This window comes from Ascidiella aspersa, chromosome 3 (assembly GCF_963924565.1).
Source record: "Ascidiella aspersa chromosome 3, kaAscAspe10.2, whole genome shotgun sequence".
Classification (NCBI taxonomy): Eukaryota; Metazoa; Chordata; class Ascidiacea; order Phlebobranchia; family Ascidiidae; genus Ascidiella; species Ascidiella aspersa.
The window spans coordinates 18,788,843-18,809,965 of record NC_139449.1 but is presented as its reverse complement, the minus strand read 5'-3'; the positions used below and the strand labels follow the sequence as shown (position 1 = coordinate 18,809,965).

At 35.9% G+C, this 21,123-nt stretch overlaps 1 protein-coding gene across 1 annotated transcript; it reads left to right on the top strand.

The window, feature by feature from the left end:
* The first annotated feature begins 5,557 nt into the window (after nucleotides 1-5,557).
* Nucleotides 5,558-19,830, top strand: LOC146160566 (N-alpha-acetyltransferase 15, NatA auxiliary subunit-like). Its single transcript, XM_083385775.1, has 19 exons — nucleotides 5,558-5,708; nucleotides 5,987-6,071; nucleotides 6,664-6,857; nucleotides 7,297-7,365; nucleotides 8,948-9,082; nucleotides 9,268-9,415; nucleotides 11,920-12,004; nucleotides 12,265-12,395; nucleotides 12,606-12,785; nucleotides 12,901-13,067; nucleotides 13,836-13,988; nucleotides 14,505-14,633; nucleotides 15,254-15,403; nucleotides 15,969-16,150; nucleotides 16,558-16,630; nucleotides 17,054-17,267; nucleotides 17,707-17,850; nucleotides 17,999-18,096; nucleotides 18,406-19,830. The coding sequence occupies exons 1-19, from the start codon at nucleotides 5,652-5,654 to the stop codon at nucleotides 18,715-18,717; spliced, it is 2,706 nt and encodes a 901-aa protein (XP_083241901.1). The 5' UTR covers nucleotides 5,558-5,651; the 3' UTR covers nucleotides 18,718-19,830.
* Nucleotides 19,831-21,123: the final 1,293 nt, after the last annotated feature.

The window sequence follows — 21,123 nt, the reverse complement described above, 5'->3', positions numbered from 1 at the left end:
TATAATTTTTACTGGCCCTGGTCTAGAACAGTGCTCCGCAACCTTTTTCCACTTGCGGCACACCAACAGAGATGAAACAATTTGACCGCACACCTACGAAATTTATGTCAATCGACAATAGATAACATCAGCAAATATCATAGGCAGCAAATAGAAAAAGAAGCGATTTGTTATCAAAGACGCCGAAAATGTTACGTACTACATTTCTTTATCATCTGATTTTGCGGTTTTGCAGAATTACTAAATTTTCTCGGTCAACGTCCTGAAAAGTGTGCCCCCTTGCAATAGCTAATTACAGAGGGCTTTTATAGCATTTAAAAAATCCAACCCCTTGGTGCTTTGTACTTTTTCGTTTAATACATTTTTTTGAACCAGCTGCCAAGACTAATTAATGGGTTGGGTTGGAATTATACAATCAAAACTACCTGCCTTTATGACATATACATTTTTCGCATTAATTCGATTGATCATTAAAAAGTGCATCTCTGGGAACTTCGAGGCACACTAGAATCCAACACATCGTTGAAATATTTATTAAAGCAACGATGACATATTTACATAACATTTAGGTTAGGGTGTCGGTTAGTGTTTGGGTTGGGGTGGGTCAAGTATTATTATTTAACAATATTGCTTAACATAGACAAACGCTAACCCGTACCCTAAACTAAATAATGTTTACTGCGGTAGGATTCTAGACCAACGCCAGATTACTTCCTATAGATACTTACATTATTTCTCAACGTTATGTTATTACGAGGAAAAATGCAACTTTCTGCAGCAAGACTTTTAATAAACAAACATTTTGTCGCGTATAAAATGGTGAAACGCACCAACAACAAACGGGAACACACAATGAAACCTAAAAAGCAACAATACCTAAAGCAAGAAAATCTATAAAACCATCATATTCAAACCAACGACATAATATAGTCAAATACGCACTAGGCCAAATATCCAGTACCGGTACTGAATAAGATAGACAACAAAACCAAATATCCTGGGCTAACCATAAAAAAGAAGATTTATGATTAAACGCGCCGAGATCGCCGACAATTTGACCTTTTACGTTCTATTATTTACAAGTTTTGTGTTTTTTTACGCTCTTTCTAAAATATCCTAATACGGCCAAATGGACACCAGCCATAGAACTGAAATTTGAACAACACCAACGTCGGATAAAACAAATTTCGGAATAAGACCAATATAGAACTATAATACCTATAATCGTAATAACATCTAAATTGGAATAAGCCATAAACCCGTCGGAAAAGTGCGTAAACGGTTAGAATAATGCCAATACATTTCTTTACCTAACCCCAAACCCAACCCCTAAATTCATAACTAACTTCTCTAATAATTTCAATCCTAACTTAACTTCTTACCCACCTATTACCCACCAATAACACCGAACAGGAGCAAATAACTCAATGCCAAACCATCCGAGGCCAGACCGATTGCTCCTCAAACGTTAGTAATACATTTACACTGATAGTTCATTACGGTTTCGCGCGTTGATAATCCCCCTTTCCACTTTGTAGTCCACCTTTTCCACTTTGTGTAGAGTTCGAAAAAAATATATTTATACCCTTGCTGTATATTTATATTCTTGATAGTTGTGTTAGTTAAAAAAATGTTCTGAAGTTCGGGTTTAAATGCCTGCCCTGGTGTACCATTTTTGTGATAATTCTACTGAAAAAAGTACCCTTAAAAACAGAAGTAAAACCTCCGGGAACGTCGCGGCACACCTGGCATGGTCTCACATCGGTTGAGGAGCACTGGGCTACATCATAATATATAATAGTTTTAAGAGGCCAGCTTGATGAAATCTTACATTATGCTTGAGAATGATTTGGTCCGGGGAATACGGATTTGTTATGGACACAGCGCCTTTGCCAACATGTTCGGCCTAATAATGTTGCTGCTTTCACGAGGGCCGCATATCTACTTTAATTGCAGAAAGTATTTCTCCGACTTATATCCATGTACCTCACGTGTTATTTTTTTCAAAATCTGCAATGGTCAAGGTCGCACGTAACAGTCATATATTGTGTTAATTTTTGTAATTGTAGTAATTTTCCTTTGTGACAGGGTGTCTGAAGATTCCATTGTTGCGTCATAAGTATACGTCAAGAGGCGAATGCTGCTTTTTAGTGTGGCTGTTAGCAGTGATGCCGGTTCCAACCTTTCCTGGGTTTGCATCCTGTTATTGCAACTACTTTAATTATTTGCCGAAAAATATGACTTTTTATAACAGAACCGGCTGAAAAATATGACTTTTGTGATAGAAGCGGCTGACAAAAAATTTGAATCCCACCACTGCCTATATGTAGTCCAACCATTGACAGATTTAGACAAACGCGTCGTTAACGTGCACCAGTTGTTAAACCTCTGCAAGATGTTTTCCGCTTCGAATTCCGCCAAACATTTTTACGGCAGCCTAAGTCGGAATAATGACGACTAAAAGCAGAGCGTTCGATAGAAAAAGGTTGCAAGGTAAAGACAAGTGTTTTTTTTTGTGCGACTGGGAAACCAAGCTAAAAGCGAAACTAATAGTTTACACTTCTGGGTATACAGGCCGCTAAAAAACGTCGGAGTATTTCCGGCACATTGTTGTGTTTGTGACGATCAAGGCAGTTGCCTCCAGAAATTACTGTTTTTTAAAGTTTACAATGATTAGGAAGGAAAGACGATGGCGATGGGACTAGTAATTTAATCTTACAACTATAATATTCTCCTGTGTCATTCTAGTAAGTCAAAAACACCATGTTCGACATTTTTGCATGAAAAAATGTTTTGCTCACCAAGCACGGGGCCTTGTGAAGCGCGGTGCCCGTAGCAGCTGCTACATCTGCTACTATGTTAATCCGGCCCTGGTCCGCTGTACAAACCAAGAAATTATTCAATAAAAAGTATTCGTATTGCTTGCTGTGTCGCAAGTGCAATAAAGCATTTTGAAAAAGAGAAGCACTATACCTAAATCAATAACGTGATCGACAGCGTAACAAACAGGGTGCTTCATCTCAGATAGAAGGGAAGGATTCAAGCCCCATCCCGAAACTGTAATTTTACCTATATTTTTACTGAATAAATTAAACGTGGCCATGCTCCCCCGAAAAATCTGTATTTTGGCTTTTATTAACTAAGTAAATAAAAATTGGAGCGGCGTAGGCCTATACGTCCTATCGCAACGTCGAAAATCAGGCTGGGGTAACTTAACGATATCAATGCGTTGCGTTGTGCGCGAATCGATTACTGGTACATCGAATGATTACATATACAGCTTTCGAATTGAAAGCAACACCTGGCCAATCTAAGACTTTAACCAAATACCTTATGACGTCACGTTATGACGTAACTTTATGCCGTCACCTCTGAAAATATTGTCATGCCTCTCTCCCCCCCAAAAAATAAAATTCCTGAATTCGCGCTTGCGGATAATATAGGCCTACAAATAGAAAAGTAAGAAACAAATTATACGATTAACACGTTTTATTTAGATGCTCATAAAACTATACTGAGAGAATTCGTGTGTCAGGCCTGGTACCCATCCTGACTCGGGCCATACCTTTTCACAGGTTGCAACCCACACACCCCTAAAAATTGATACAGTCATTCTCAAGCCAATGTTTTTATAGCGTTATTAAGAGGAACCTAATTTCAGTGTGTATTAAAAAACATGCATTTGTTCAATCACAAAATCTATATCTTTAAATTTACCTGTAATATGCGATCTTGCTTTTCGCACTGTTGACTTTGTTTACAACATAACCATTTTTGCTTCTAAACCGTTCTGTTCGCTCAACGACATAGAAACTCTTATGTCGTTGCTTCGTTTTACGTAACCCAAGTGTTTGTATTTTTCTAACCCTTTTTTATTTTGTGTTGTATATTTAAAATGCAAAAATTGTTTACAAGTATTTTGTTAAATTCACTCATATTAAAAACTGATTTCTCTTTTTATCAAAAAACGATTATCGCAAATTTACGCTGCGATCATGGGACCTACAATAGACTTTTCACGAGGAAAAGCATTGTGAAAATGTTTGAAAAATAATTCTCAACAAAGGTGCTTGTGTTATAATATAAATTTAGTAACTTCACAGTAGTGTTTATAATTTATTTATTAACATTAAAAATGTTGGGAAAAAATTGTGGCCCTGCTCTAGAATCCTACCACTTTTTTAGGTATACAGTATCGAAACCAGTCGTCAAAATTGAAACTGCGCAAATTGGGCTAATAAATTTAGTAATACTCAACCTAAACGCTAAAGAGCACTCTAACCTAACTAATGTGCGTTGCTGTAAATTATTTGTACGTGTGGTAGAATTCTAGACAAGCACCAAGACTTTTTTGCATTGCAACTATTTGGACATTAGAATATCATAGACAAATTACGTTTAACACTAGCATATCTTTGGCGGCCAATTTTCCCCCTGTGATAAACATTACCTGACAGAACATTTTCAATAGGTTAGACAGACCCTCTGTATTTTGTGCCGTTATAGCTGGTACCTGATTCAGTAATGAATTGGTTTATTCGCCGCTGGTCCTGGCTGTATTCCATAACTTGTGGCCGCCAAAAATATGCGCCAAAATTTGTTTTGGCTGAAATCCTACGCCAAAATAAGACAATATATACGCCCAAAACGGCTATTTTTTTTAGTTAATTCACCAGGCCGGCGTTAATTCACTAGTTAATTCACCAGGCATACAAGTAAAGTTTATTTGTTAAAATTTAAATATGCAGCATCCATATTTAAATTGTTTCAAGAGAACCATACATGCCAGACCTTTACTTGTTTGTTATTAAAATGAGCAAAATTTATCTATTTTTATTTTCCCTTAACAATTTTAGGAAAGAATTGTATGACGCAGGTTATTTTCAAGTTAATTGTTCACAAAATTTTATTAAACAGAAAGTTTTTGAAGAAATGAACCTATATGTTTATTTATTAAAACCAAAATTGACTCCCGTCTCAGTCTGTATGGCAGTTGCACAGCCATTTTTTTGAAGCAAACTTAATGTACATAACTACATTAGTGCATGTCCACCAATCTTTCGAACAACAATCTAGTTGGTTTGTATCAGTGGTTGAGTTTTGGTTGTGTTATGAACCTCTGGTCTGCATAAACCTTGGCATATCTGTTATATGCTATATTAAGTGCTATTATACTGCAAGAGATTTTTGTGGGTTGTTTCTTTTTTTTCTTTAGTATAAAAATGAATACACACTCCTGCTATTTAGCAGTTTTGTTTTGAGGGTTTTTTTGCCTTTCTAAGTGTCTTTAATTGATAAAAAATAACCATTTTGTGGCTAACTGCTTGTTACTTTTAACTTTTAAAACACTTGTCATTCTAAGCCCCCCTCCCCCCCCCAAAAAAAAACAAACAAAAAAACAAACAAACAATTGTTTATTTTCGCCTCATTATGAAACTATATGCTATTTGTTCTAGCTTGCGACAGAAAAGCTGCAATTTGTTTTGCAATTTTGCTGTCACTGTTTGTTTAATTGCTGAAATAGTGAATAGTTAATACTGTACAATCAAGACAAGTTTATTGTTATGTAGAATTTGGTTATGTTATAAATTTTAAATTTGATGGTCAGCTACTTAAATTGTGATCCAGCCTAAAAACCTGATCCAATCACCATGCCATCAAGTCAACCACTTCCTCCGAAGGAAAAGAATCTCTTCAATAGAATATTGGTATTCTGACACTTCTGTCTATGTTTGTAGACTGTTTAACCAGATTAAATTGTTATTATTGCTAATTTACTGAATAATTTGTTTGTGTGTAATTGAGATAACTTGAGCTGTAATAGGTTTTCAATTTTTATTAATATTTTTTTACTTTGATGCAGTAATGTTGACAACTAGGAAAGTCCAATACTGAAAATTGTGTTCAAAGTCCAATACTGAAAATTGTGGCCAAAAATTATCGCTTTACGATAATTGATTTCTAAGTTTATAAACTTTTTCTCCAGAAATGTTATGAACAGAAACAACACAGAAATGGATTAAAGTTTGCCAAACAAATATTATCCAATCCAAAGTTTGCTGAACATGGGGGTTGGTAACTTGTTTTTTTAATAGATCTACTCGTTTTCTGGTAAAGTTTACTGTTTAGTGTGTTGTTTTTTTCAGTTGTTATGTGATGTTTTTTAACATTTGTAATAGAATCTAAACTTATTCCTAAATAACGCAGTGAATAACTAAAAAAAACAAATATTTACTTTTAATGATAATAAAAAGTTAGTGTCCTAGTATGCTATGATACAAAGTGTGCTTACTTCAAAAGTGTTCGATTATTTTAATGTTAAGGTGGTCTGTTGATATTAGGAGTATGGTTGTATTCACTGACTTTCGGTATAAAAGTGAGTATAACTTTTTTAATTACAACTGTGCTCAAAAAACTTTCAAAATATATTTCCTATATAATAAGATAGTGATTATTAGTTATCAGACAGGTACAACCTCTTGCATTTTGATAATGATTCAGTTATACTATAGTTTAATGCATTTTTTTCATTTTGTGGTAATTTTGCTGTAGTTATGTGTGTGTTTTTTCATGTAAAAGTACTAAAGTACACAACATGAATTTAGAATTCACAAAAATGTGTCCAGCATATATTAAATTATTACATTATATCATTTCTTACAGAAACCCTTGCCATGAAAGGCTTGACCTTGAGTTGCACCGGTAAAAAGGAAGAAGCATATGAACTTGTAAAACGAGGACTTAAAAATGATCTAAAGTCTCATGTATGCTGGCATGTTTATGGTTTGTTGCAGCGCTCAGATAAAAAGTATGATGAGGCAATTAAGTGTTATCGCAATGCACTTCGCTGGGATAAAGTAAGTTGAATTTTCTGTTTTAATGTACAGTTAATGCAATTTTTCCTTTACCTGATATGTCCCTTTTCAATTGAAAGCTAACCTTTTTTGTTTAATGTATATATAAAAATGATAAAAAGTATGATGAGGCAATTAAGTGTTATCGCAATGCACTTCGCTGGGATAAAGTAAGTTGAATTTTCTGTTTTAATGTACAGTTAATGCAATTTTTCCTTTACCTGATATGTCCCTTTTCAATTGAAAGCTAACCTTTTTTGTTTAATGTATAAATAATTCCTAATTTATTTGAAAATTTTAATTCCATTCGCCTAATATTTTAAGGTTGATAATTTTTTTTTAACTTTTTATTGAAAATATATTGGTCCACATATATATATTGCTTATAAACTTCTTTTTTTCCAAAACATAATTTATCATTATTATTGGCATTATTTTTAAGGACAATTTGCACATCTTGCGTGATCTATCAATGCTGCAAGTACACTTAAGAGATTTGGAAGGGTATAGGGTAAGTCAACCTTAGAGCACAGGCGTCAAACTTTAAAATTCAGGACGTTTTTTTGAACCAGTACAAAATGCTTACTAAGCTTTAAAAAACGCAACAGCTCTTGAAAAAACAATTTTGCGATTCTGTATATTTTCTTTAAAAAAATGCAGTATATAATCTCTTACAATTTTCGTCTGAACAAAGTTGTTTACGACGAGGTATAGTGACAATCAACTCTGCTCAAAATAAAGTGGCCTTGGCTAAAATAGAAACTTCCCCTGATACAGGATTAATTATGGGTAATTTAAAAACAAACTGGCTAACAAAGTCCTAAATTTGAGCCGTGTATGTTTCTGTTTTACCTACTGGCCTATAAATGAGGCGAGCAAACCATGAGGCGTACTGCATGCTCAATTAGATAAGTCAAACAATAATTAAAAATAAAGCTTTTAAAATTGCAATTTTTTTAATGATTGTTGCCATTGCTTAACCAATTCTAGTTTCAAAATGAACAAGGAGATTTAGTGGCCATAACACTTACTGTAGTTGAAGTTGACAAATTGGATATTCATATTTTTATGTGAATAAACTAATGATTGCAAGAGAGTCAGCTTTTTTTTAATGACAATTTTTTTCTGTGATTAGTGGTTGAAAACTCTTGCTTTAAATTTAACATTTTCTTATTGCATTGCAACTAACTTCAACACTTGGAATTTTTTATGAACACGATCAGTATGCTTTTCAAACTGGAAAAACAGGTTTACATTTTTGTATATTTCGAACAAATGCTTTGACAGATGATACTTTCACACGCTGCAATTCAGGAAAGTTTTGCACACTGTTGATTAACAACGTTTTGTCACTTTTTAAAACAACACTTTGTCACATTCAATAAAGTTTTGCACTCATATGATGAGCCTACACTATGTTTCTGGCAACGTATATCGTGATGCAACCTTATTATAGTTTTCCTATGCTTAAGAGTGTAGATTGCAACTCATAAACTTCTGGCAATGTATATCATGATGCAACCTTATTATAGTTTTTCTATGCTTAAGAGTGTAGATTGCAACTCATAAACAACAAAAACAGCTTACTTTGGGTCCTGCGGCTGGTTCAGAACCTGTGCCCTGCTTCATACTGTAGCTACTGCCAGTCAGGGCTGCAGAGTCTGACTTAAGACTTGACACAGTCTGTTTATTTGGCTGTAGTCGGACTTGATTTTGGAGTATCTATATAAAACTACCAGAGTCCGACATGTGCACACACGGTACCAAATTGTGAAACTGATAAGGCCTGAAATATGTAAATTGTGAAAATGGAATAACATGTGGTAGAATATTTGCCATATTGTGAGTGAATGAATTAAATGACAACTACATCAGTCATATGTTTAATGTTTAGTTTTAAGTATATATATATATATTATTAAGTAAGTACCAACATAAACCGACTCCTAGTGTTGACAGCGATTTGTTTGTTACCCCTAATATTTCTCTAAAATCTGGAGTGTTCTAGATATAAATGCTGCTTTATGTGCTTCTATTGTCACTTCATATTGCATCAAGGCAGACTAAAGCTAATGAAAACATTTTTTTTACAGGAAACTCGTTATAAACTACTGCAGCTCAAACCTGGACAAAGGGCATCTTGGATTGGATATGCCATATCAAATCACTTGTTAAAAGATTATATGGTTGCTTATAAAGTCTTGGAGGAATTTTTTAAAGTGCAACAGGTAAATTTGGAGTTGTGTCAATGTGTGATTTTTTAGAGCAAATTATTGTCAAGTGGAAGTTGACAAACACCTAGCTTTAAAGTTTGTTATTTATATTGCTATAGATTTTTTTTTCTCAGTAGGCGATCAATAATTCTTCTTGAATAGAGTACATTGTAGTTCCTCAGCTGGCACTGTTTATTTAGTCTCAGGATGCTGCATACGAAATGAGTGAACTTTTGCTTTTTCAAAATGCAATTTTGCGCGAAGCAGGCCGTTACCAACAAGCTCTTGACCATCTTAAAGATAATGAAGAACGGATTGTTGACAAACTTCTTCTTATGGAATCCAAGGGTAAGAAGGGAATAAGTTTGTAAAACAAATATTTTTTTCAACTTGTTGTTCTTAAAGAGATGTTTTACAAGTTCGATAACTTACAAATAGGTTTAGTTCAAATCAGAAAGGTTTTTACTATCTGGATTACTGATGTATTCAGAGTTTTATATGTTATGTAAACTGTTAACAAAATGATGAACTGTATGTATTAAAAAGGATCTTTCACAACATATTTAAAAACTCATGTAAAGTTCATACTTAATCACAGGCTGGCAGAATCTTGCCAGCCTTCTGGTGACAAGCATTTTTGACCTAAATTCTTCAGTTTTTGGTCGCGCCCCTAAACTTAAATGACGTGTTCACCAAGGCAGGGGTTCTTAAACTTTTTTTACCAGGAACCCCTGAAATTTTTTTGGAGCTCGCGCGGACCACGCTAGGCCAAAAAAATTTAGTGACATCAAGTCATTGGCAAGTACATAAGAGGCATGCAAAGGTACAACCTGGGGTCTGGGGGTGTAGAATGTACATGTCTGCTTTTCTTACTCAAAAAAAAAAAACTGTTATATGGATAAGCTGTTTTCAGGCAAACTTGTGTTGAAAACATGCAGCTCAAAACCAGATTGAAAAGCACAAAGAAATATTCGTGTGAAAAAAGAAATTTGCGCGTAGCGTGAAAATTTTTTGCGTTTGTGTTATTAAAACAACCAAATAATGCTTTAGGCCTTAAGCATAGCCTTGTATACATCCTTAATATGCCGATGCGAATGTTTTACCTGTACAATTAACAGGAATGGGGAATTCAGCTCAATTTACAGCAGAGGTTCTCAAACTGTTTTGAGCGCGATCCAAATCTGAGTTTTATAAACATCTCACGACCCAAGCCTCAAACATCAAAAATGTACTTTTTCTGATAAGCATGAAATAAAAAAAGACACTTCAACCAAATACAGTAGCCTACACAGTTCCATGAAACAATGATTGATTACAGACAAATGATTGATTATTTTAGTGTGATTGGTGAAACTGAATTTTTTTTCCTTTATATTATCAGCGTGGCTGGTTGTGGTGACTAAAAGCTTACACCAGTCTTAGCAGCTACTGCAGTTGGCTATGGCTATACTGTAGCTGGCTGCCATCAAAACGTTCATAAAACCACTTATGATGCAATAATCCAGGTTACAGATTTGAAGCCACGTGAAAAGCTTATCATGCAATAATTCAGTTATGGTGGAATAGAAAATACTTGAAAAGTGAAATAAAAAAAGTTTGTTTGCGCGGGTTTGAATCACCGTAGAGCGTCCCATTGTTTGACCCTGCATGGGTCGCGACCCATACTTTGAGTGAGAATCACTGATTTACAGGAATTCAACTCAATTTGGAGTACTTGCCAAATCAAAGTAAAACTGCAAACACAATTCTACGATCAAAATTGTGGACTTTTTAATAATAAACAATCTATATGCCTTACACTGGCTTTTTCTCACTAAACAACGTGCTTCAACACTACCATAACTTTTTTCTAAATGGCACTTAACAAAATTAATTTTTGCCAATTGTAGCGTTATTACATATTTCCACTTTTCAAAAATAGATTTGATTAAATTTATGTGGAAACAACCCGAAGGTATTTTGTAAATTGGTTCTTGGAAAAATAAAACTTAAAAAATTTAAAAACTTAAAAAAAAAATAAAAAAAAAAAATTTATTGTACCCATTTTTTTCGGTTTTCTGGCTGATTCTTCGGCCGACATAGTCGACAAGTCGCCAGCATTGTGCCATACTGCCTAATCCAAATCTTTGTACTTAAATCCCCATATTGCAAAATAGGGTTTTATTTAAATATGATTTTTTGTTTCTCTATGTTGCTCTTATGATTCACAAAGTCAAAGGGTAATGGTTGTCACTGTCAGTGTTACAAATAAAAGACACAAAGAAAGCTCTGTTAATATTGGTTCACTTGAACAAGCTCACCAGTTACCTATTCTATCACTGCCAATAACCGAAGTTTTTTTTATAGACATAGCTGCTTGTATCTAAGGCAATCTAATACCAATGTTATTTTTATGTTATCTGATTACCAAAATATTTCTCGGGTATTAGACAGCAACTTTACGGGCAATTAATTGTTTGAGTAATCGTTCTACTTAATTTGTATTTTTCAAAGTTTTTCACTTGGTCGATTTCTTTTGTATCCTTGCAATAATTAAGGGCAAGATAAATTTTTGTAACTAGTAAAACATAGAAAAATACTGTACCATAATCACTGTAAAGTTTAAATCATTCAGATGTTGACCCAACACCTTAAAAATTCCTTACAGACCCCAATTCCAAGACCACTGCAAAGCCTAGTACACGTTGCTGTTATTATTTGTTCATCATTAAAAAAAAACGTTTTACTTTCGTCCCTAGAACAAATTAATTTGTTATAATGTGTAACAGATGACTTTAAGCAAGTTTGTTTAATTATGCTACTTTTCTTAATAAGAATCGAATTGTAATATGATGTAAGTATGTTTTTTATAGGAGAACTTCTTCTTTCCTTGGGACGCCTTGAAGAAGCAGAAGAAATTTTCACTAGTTTAATTTATCGTAATCCAGAAAATCATAAGTAAGCATTATAGTTTCTGTTTTACATAATTGTTTTAGTATCCTTTAGCAGTTAAATCCATGTGCAGCAAATAAAGCAGTTTAAATCCATAATGTTTTTTTATATTTTTTGGAACACAATAAACATGTTAGAAAGTTATCTGGTTAAATATTGTATATCTTTGAACATACTAAAAATCTTAGATTAATATAATACAGATTGGTTTCATGTTTTTTTAAGTTGTTCTGCTTTTCTGACAAATTTTTTTATATGTTTAACAGATACTTCGACAACCTTGAAAGAGTCATTAAGCCGCAAAATTTTGAAGAGCGTTTGCAAATTTACCAAGCTGTATTAAACATATTCCCAAAAGCAGACTCACCAAAATTAATTCCTTTGACATTTAGCAAAGGTATACTTACTTATTATCCCCGACCCCATGTAATCAGTATAATGTGGAGGTTTATTTATTTTTATTTGGTTTATGTTACTGTATAATATATTGTTTAAAAATGCTAGTCAAAAACAGTTGTTTTTATTATATTTTATATTTATATTTATATGTTTATCTTGAAAAGAGAGAGATTGTTTCTCGAGTTTATTTCTGTTTTTCTTTTCTCAGGTGAAGATTTCCGAACGTTGTTGAGTAAGTTAATGCGAGAACAACTCAAACGTGGTGTTCCCCCACTCTTTGTCAGCCTAAAACCTCTATACAAGGATCCAGATAAAGTGAGGATCATTGGAGAGCTGGTCAGTCAGTTCATCATCCATCTCAAATCAATATCCAAGTTCTCCCCAGAAGGTAAACTTTTTCATTTGATTACATTTAGGGGTGCAACCAGGGGTTGGCCCTTGGCGCTTCCCAAACTTTTAGTCTGCGACCCTTGACGTTTGACTATTGTGTTTTAAAACCACAGACGAACAGGAGGAGCCGCCCACCACCTTTCTGTGGGCTCGCTACTTCATGGCACAGCACCTCACTGCGCTGCACGAATACGAACGCGCGCTAAAGATGGTAAACGAGTCCCTGGAGCACACACCTACCCTCATCGAGCTGCACGTATTAAAGGCAAAGGTCTTGAAGGTAAGGCCGTGTTATGAGTTGAAATCTTTCGTTTGTCGCCAACACCGTTTGACGGACTTGTCGTTTCTTTAATCGGTAAAAAGTGAAGAATGTATATGGTACTCAACAATAAACTATTTTTTGCATTATTAAGAGGAGTAAAAATATCGTTAGGTATCAATAGCAATTTCTATCCTGTTGGTAAATGTTATTCTATCAAAATCAATATAGAGAAAAAAAATTTGACTAGTTATGTAGCTAACACTAACAAAAGGCAAAACATTCATTGACCTTGAGTCCAGCTCCGCCCACAACCACAGACAATCATCACTAAATTGTTTACTGTAAGCTGAACTAAGCTCATCACAGATGTTGGAACAGACAACATACGGATTTTTCTTCACTCGGCCTGTGGAAGCTGTGATGTTAACAAAGCCAGATAGGTTGCATATCTTAATTATTTTATACACCTTTATATCATTATCATTTTTGATGATGTACTGATGGTGATACATGTGTGTATGGAAGCCTCTTCATTAAGATACTTGACCTTTTGGGCTTTGGTATTCATTTTCTAGCTGATATTAACAATTAACACGAAAACACAGGGCGGCAGCTGTGGCCTAGACCTAGAGAATGGGAATTCATCAAAGGAACCGCACACATACCCCGCGCCCACGCCTTTTCACAAATGTGTAAACAGAAAGTGCTTGTGGCTTCCACGATAGGTCGCCTCTATCAAGTATCAACGAACCTTATTTACACATTTGTCTATCGATTTCCTTCCAGCACATGGGCGACACGGAGGGCGCGATGCAAAGCATGGACGAGGCACAGTCGCTCGACACGGCCGACCGTTACATCAACTGCAAGTGCGTCGCCTACATGATCAGGAACGATATGTTGGTCGAAGCGGAGGAGACCGTGGCCAAGTTTACCAGGGTATACTTTTTTATTAGTTTATTTTGTGACACGGTGCCGGTGTCGTGTGGAACAGATATTTTGACCTGTACATTGGCTGAATTATAAAAGGAAAGGAAAACTTTATTTTAAGTATGCCTCCTTGTAATTTAGTTACGTTAGTTTAACTATTTTGGTGGAATTGTGTTTCAAGTGCAACACGCCAGCACTGTCTATCGTTAATGGATGCGGATTTATTTTGCTTTTTGGAAGAAAGGCGAATAAAGATCGGCCTATTTATTTTGGGCATATTAAAGTTTCATTTTAACGTGAAATCAGTCTCATTTAAATGACCGCTTCAAATTACCCCAGCTCTTTTAGATTGGCCTCATTGTGACATTTTTAGGCCAAATTAACAGCTGTATACACTTGCCTGACACCAACGCTAACTACATTGACCTCTAGTATTAAAATAAACAAACCACCTTTATAATGAAGCACCTATTTCCATGATTCCGGTCGTTAAGTATATTGTCATCGTTGAAAATTCTGTCTTAGGAAAACGTGTCAGTGATTGACTACCTGCGCGAGATGCAGTGCATGTGGTACGAAGTGGATTTCGCGGCTGCCCATTGGAGGGCGCAGCGCTACGGAAAAGCGCTGCAAAAATGCCACGAGGTTGATAAGGTGAGTGACAGAAAATTGCATTTCAGCTCACACCGCTAAAAAACGCGAAGATATAACACAGTACGTAAGACTTTTTGTAATGATTTTGATATTTTTGTGAATGTCGGAAACTAACAGCATAGAAAATTCTTAATGTTTTTTAATGTATTGATTTAATGAATATATATCACCTTGTATTTTTCGAAAATGTATTGGTCTTCTGAGCTTCTTTCATGTAACGCTATGCATTTGTGTTTTGATGCAAACAGTTTTTAATCTTTCTACATTTGTAAACAAAGTTATTAACTGACGTAGATACCAGCTGACCTCACCAGGGTAAATTATTAAAATAGTAAAAACGTAAACCAGCTTTTTTGTACTTTAGAAAAAGTGGGGTAAAAAGAGTATAGATTAACGACAAAACCAGTTTTCGCTGTAGTGTGTAATTGGCTGCGTAGCGTCGGGGTAACACTCAAAGAGTTTTTCACCCCTTGATTATTCTCGATAAAAAGTATGCCAAAAAAGTACATAAATCGTTAAAGGTCGAAATGAACGTTATGTTGCCGTAACGTTCGTAAACCTTCAATCCTGTCTCTAAAAAAAATATTCTATTATGCCTCTAATTTTTTTGTTTCATTCAGCACTTTACCGACATCATCGACGACCAGTTCGACTTTCACCAGTATTGCATGCGGAAGATTACCTTGCGCTCCTACGTAAACATGCTTAAACTGGAGGACGGACTCAGATCGCACGAATTTTACTTCCAGGCGGCTAGGATTGCAATCCAGGTACACAACGACTGGTTATAAATCGAAAGCCTGTTTATACGTGTCAATTGAGAGGGAACGAAGTCTTTTCACTTAAATTATTAAAAGCGAATACAGAAAATAACGCGATATTACACACAATCAAAGTTCGTGAAGCGTTCGGAATTCTGTGGCATAGTTTTGTCAGTTTTAATGTAACTTGTTATCCTAAAATTTTGTCAAAGCTATATTGTTCATTTTACCTTGTTTGGTAAACAGTGACATGTAAGTGCAACTAACTACACAATAAAGGAATGTTATAACCATACGGATTAAAGTAAAACTGAATAGAACTGCGATGTTTATGCCCGCAGCGCCAAAACAATTAACACAGAGAAAATACAATTCACGTCGACCATCGTTTGTTCTTTAACAAAAGATTTTAAAACATTACTTAATTTAAAATCTCTTCCAGTGCAGCTATTACGTCATCTCTTTAGTTAAATGAAATAAAAAGTGATCGTGTAGGGCCGCGAGATAAAACCGGTTTAAAAGCACAGCTTAACACAATAACTCCAGCTTAACAGTGCTCTTTGTACTCATTAAGGTTTACCTCCGCCTTCATGACCAACCGTACAAGTCGGAAGGAGGCGAGTCCAGCGACCAGGACTCCTTTGTGTCCGGAGCCGAGCTGAAGAAGTTGCGCAACAAGCAGCGCAGGCAGGAGAGGAAGAAGGCCGCCGCCGAGGAGAAGAGAAAACAAGAGCTCGAGAAGTCGCGCAAGAAAAGGTGCAGCCTTTCATCTATTTTTGTTTCTGTTATTTACTGTGTTCGAATGTCATACGGTAAACGGTGACTGTAAGAATTTGCGATCACCAACCAGATAACTGGAAATATTAAAGATCACATGCCGGATTTAAAATATTGTTTTGACATTGTTTGAATCATTTAATATTAAACGAACACAACCAAAAAAATATTTTATAGATTTGTAAATGATTCTTTGTAAATGAAAGAGTTTAAAGAACCAGTCAAGTTAATTAAGTTATGACCAAACTTGCAATAAAGCTGTTAAATAAAGCTAAATTCTTTTAACATTCATTTTTTTGAATAATATTTTTATCGCTACCATGTGTACGTTATAATTACATCCGTAGCATGGCCAATATTAAGTTTTGTTATCTGATTTCCTGCAGGCAGCAAAACAAAAACGAAGACGAGGCAGACACAAAAAAACTAGTCGTGTTTGATCCGGAAAAACTCGCGTCGGTAAGTAATTGTCGTTGTTCGTCGAATTACAGCAAACGCTATTTCCATCAACTAAAAAACCAAGAAGCTTTTTCCCAAAATTAAAAATATACGCTACATACTGCCATCCGTGCCCAGTTTTGTTCCAATGTCACCCCAAGGTCACTCACCTTCCCCTATGGTGGGGTCTCTTGGGGGGGTTCCGACCGTACCCGATGACGTAGCTCGTACCAGACCCCCCAACATAAAGTGGATTTGGGTTTGTGCGAACTTTACCAATTTTTTTTTATTGCCAATACCCGTCCCTGGTCGAGTTTTTTGGCCTGCTTTAAAGGTTAGTTTCCGCCATGTTGCCTTATTTCCACTCTAAGTTCGAAAGTAGTTGGCAGATGTTGGGCTGTGCTTCGCCAGAAACCAACCCGTCCTTTTACTTACTTCCTGCAGGTTGCGGACCCTCTGGAGCAAGCCAACAGATTCCTTGCTCCGCTTCAGCTCTTCTGCGCGCAGCGCTTCGACACCCATCTCTTCGCATTCCGAATTGCCCAGCGCCGGAGCAAGCTCCTACTCATGCTCCGCTCCCTCCTCCGCTGCCAGGAGCTGGCCGACGAACGGCAACTTCCCGAGCTTCACTTTTGCAAAGTCCAATTCGCTAAAAAAGGTACGCATCGCATCGCCGCCTAAGCGCAGTCACTTGAAGGTGTTTTGATGCTTAGGCATGTCGTGACGACCTAAAAGGGTTATAAAACATCCTCTGGGTCCAACGTATGCACTTTGTTTGTAATTTAACTCCTTACATACAATACAGAGTAAAAGGGATCCATGAACAAAATGGTTAAAGCACATGTTTCGATTGTAATTATTATTACAGGTATATAACTGTTCCGTGGTAGTTATTCCGAAGTTGTGTTTATCGTATTTGAATTTAAAACGTTGCTTTAACCAATGCTTCAATACCTGGTGTTCAATGTTCATGTTTTATATTTTAAGGATTATTTTTCTTTAATTTTCGATCAATAAAATCCTAATTAACTCATATGAAAATAGCCTGTGGACTGCTGCATCAATAAGATGTTACTTCGTATTTACACTTATTTCAGTTCGTAACGCCAATGGAGTGGCGTCAGCTGTGAATGACGTCATCCAGCAATTTATGCATCAGTTGTTTGACGGTCTGGATTTAGAAGAATTTAATTCAAGGTTTCTTGACAAAAACAGGGACTCGTTACCTCACTTATTTGCAGGTATGTGTGCTATAACATTTGACATTATTTTGTTTTCACTTGTATGGTTATTCGTATCAGTTTTTTTGCTAGTAGCACATGTTTATTTTACTAGTATTTTTATCTCGGTCGTTTTGTTGAATAACTTAATAAGTTCACTTATTTTAAGGTTGTCGAGGAATGTACCACTTGGACAATGGAAAAAGGGACGAAGTTGTCAACATGCTGCTTAACGTTTCGTTGAACACTAAGAACATTAATCTTAAGGTGATTCGAAAGACACTTTTTCACGTGCAAATCGGTTAAGCAATTTTGATTCCGTTATTGATTCAGAACGTGTTTTTTTAGAACTATGGATGTTTTATTATATAAGAATAAAAAAGGTTTGGCCGAAGTGGAAATTTGTTATCTTGTCTAAACGAATCTAAAAACAAATTAGTTTTCGTGTACTCCTCAAAACAATAGTGCGTACCTAACAAACGCATTTGTGTGCAAGGTCTACTTGCTACCGTAACGTTACCACGCTTTCCATGTTGACATGTTGCAAGTGTTTTTCATCAAGTCAATGTTTTCAAGGCGTGTGAGTCGGTTTATCTGTCACTTCGCAACAACGACATGGGAGTTCTGCCGGGACCCACGCTGGAAGCACTACGCGAGAAGTTTCACCAGTTCCACCCGCGAGCCTGTGTCTTCATGTTGCAACCGGAAGGCAAAACAAGTGCACAAGAAGCGAAGAAAACGCCGATGTCTAACGGGATCGAGAAGCACGACGTGGAATCGGCGGGAGACAACGATCAGAAAAAAATCGGCCAAAAGGAATTGAAACCGATCGACCACGCTTCCGAGCCGTCGGCTCTCGTCGAAAACCATTGTTCTCATGGTGACTGAAGTCACTGTTTCCCGTGGTAAAATACGCCTCTTACGTACCGCCTTCCTACGCAGTATGGGGGAACCGGGCAACTGGCGTTCAGTAGATTTTAACGCATCAGAAAAACAGTCGCATGTTCTCAACTTAATGTGACGCAAAAATGGTTACAAACGTGTATTAACCATTGAAATAACCAACGCCTTGTTGGTCTGTTGCGTTCTGTTTTGTTTGCCAAAAAAATTAAAAAAAACTCTTGCAACAACAGTTGTTATTAATGGATACTGGCCGCAACATTTTAAAAGTTTTTTTAACCAACTCAGTTGGAATTTGTTAATAAATTATTTAATTGTCTTTAATTATCGTGTAATGTGGGTTCTAATTTAATCTGTCAAAAGCTTTTGGTAATTAAAATATTTAATTAAACGCGCGTCGATATGTGTCATTGGGACCTGGCTTTTTTCACATTATGTGCCTCTTACGTGACAAATCTATCTACTGCGTGCTTCCCTAAAACAGAATTTGCTAAAAAGTTCCTCTTGTCCTTTGAAATACTGTTTATTTCCACAGGGAAATTGCTATTTTCGATGTTTGATTTCTGTAAATTGTCAGTTACGTTTCGAGGCAATTATTTTTATTAAAAAAAGGTTCTCTGTATGATATTATGCGAAATAGTTAAAACTTTGTATGTTAAACCAGCGTTTGGCCTATCAAACTTACGCCGGTTAGTTGAACTTGAACGCGTTTGCTGTTTTCTGCATGTTGTTTCAGTTTGTTCGAAAATTGCATGTGTTCGAATTTTTACATGCCCTGTTTTGAATGGCTGATGCAAGTTCTAAACAATCCGCGACTGTGAGAAATAAGTTGAAACTATACTCCCTTTATCTGCTTTACACGGCGTCTATACATTTGCGTGCTGTCGCGTTCAGCAGTCCTTACTTGTTTCATTAAAGCCTGACTTCGCAAATATTTATTGTGCTCTTATTTGAATCGGATTTTCTTCATTTAAAATATACAGCGATTTGCCTTTACTGCTTATTTGCTGTAAGTAAAGGAAAAGTCAATCTGTCAATTTAAACTTGGTTCATATTCGTTAAACAACTGTCTTGTAATCATCATTTTGCCATTGGTTGGACTTACGCTCTTGCCGTAACAAATTTAAAAAGGTAGGCTATACGATGTTGCTGGGAAGTGTCTTAAAGCTTTACGTCAAACGATTTTAAAGAGGTCATTACTAGTATAAACCTGGGTCGGACTTCGGATTAGAGTACGACTAACCAGAGTTTGACGTGTGCAGTAGAAAGTTCGAAAACGAGAAGATCACATACTGTAAATCGTATAAAGGTGAAGTAGCATATACCGCATTATAATTGGATTGCTACCCTATTGTGGTTGCGTTAAGGTTGTAATGGATAACAGAACTATGGAGAAGACGTCGTGCAGTCCGGTAATGTGGTTTAGTGGGACTACTGGGTACTCGACTTTATTTTATTGGCCAAAGTCGGACTCTGGTTGTTCTACACTGATCGATAGCCCTAAAATAAAAGATTTTTCACGTTTAGTGCAACTTTGGCAAAATCGTTCAATTGTTTAAATTCTTTCTTTTTTAAAAAACTCGTAAAGAAGAAAAAAAATATTCTTAAGCTAAGTGCAGAAGAAACATAAAAGTATGTAGATCGTACTTGGCCGCAATTTTTGCTTTTCAAGTTTGAATCGACGACAGGGGATCACGAAAAACGCTGCGCTACAAAAGTAATGTCTCCGGTTAAAATTTTACGTACGCCAGCGACTTGGCGAGAGATGAATACTATTATCATACTTAATAATTGTTATTATTTTAACACGATTCTTTAAACTTCAGACCGTATCCATATTTCTAGATTCCGGATCGAAGATAGGTAGGCTATATAGGTAGATATAAACGATTTTATTCGAAAAATAATAAAAACCAGGGAGTCGAACCGGAACCGAACCGGAACTTTATGAACCGGTTTTGGGTCAATTTTTTCTGAACCGTAACCGAACCTGAACCTGTTTTTATAAGATTTTAAGGAGCCGAACCGGAACTGAACCGAATAATTTGAAAGTACCTGAACCTTAACCGAACTTGTAAACTAAAGCGGTTCGCCCCAGCATGACGTCACAACTTCTATTTTACAGAGTCAAGTTATGCCATGTTCGAAATTTTATGAAAAAAATAAGAATATTGAATGCAAAAATCGTTCATTTTTTATTTTTTAGATATTTCAATATCGAGTTGCTGTTTTTTTAATAAGTCACGGAACTTAGATTAAATGACTTACAATTCAAAGATTATTCTCTACATTTAGTGACCCACATTTTGAGATTTAACGCAAATTATACTGTATCTGAACCGGAACTTTATGAACCGGTTTTGAAATCACGATGTTCGAACCGGAGCTGAACCG

Excerpts from the sequence above, each read along its gene's own strand:
- LOC146160566 (XM_083385775.1), top strand. The coding sequence starts at position 5,652 with ATGCCATCAAGTCAACCACTTCCTCCGAAGGAAAAGAATCTCTTCAAT. Across the intron at positions 5,709-5,986 it reads ATCTCTTCAATAGAATATTG|AAATGTTATGAACAGAAACA; the intron begins GTATTCTGACAC and ends CTTTTTCTCCAG. Across the intron at positions 15,404-15,968 it reads CGGCTAGGATTGCAATCCAG|GTTTACCTCCGCCTTCATGA; the intron begins GTACACAACGAC and ends GTACTCATTAAG.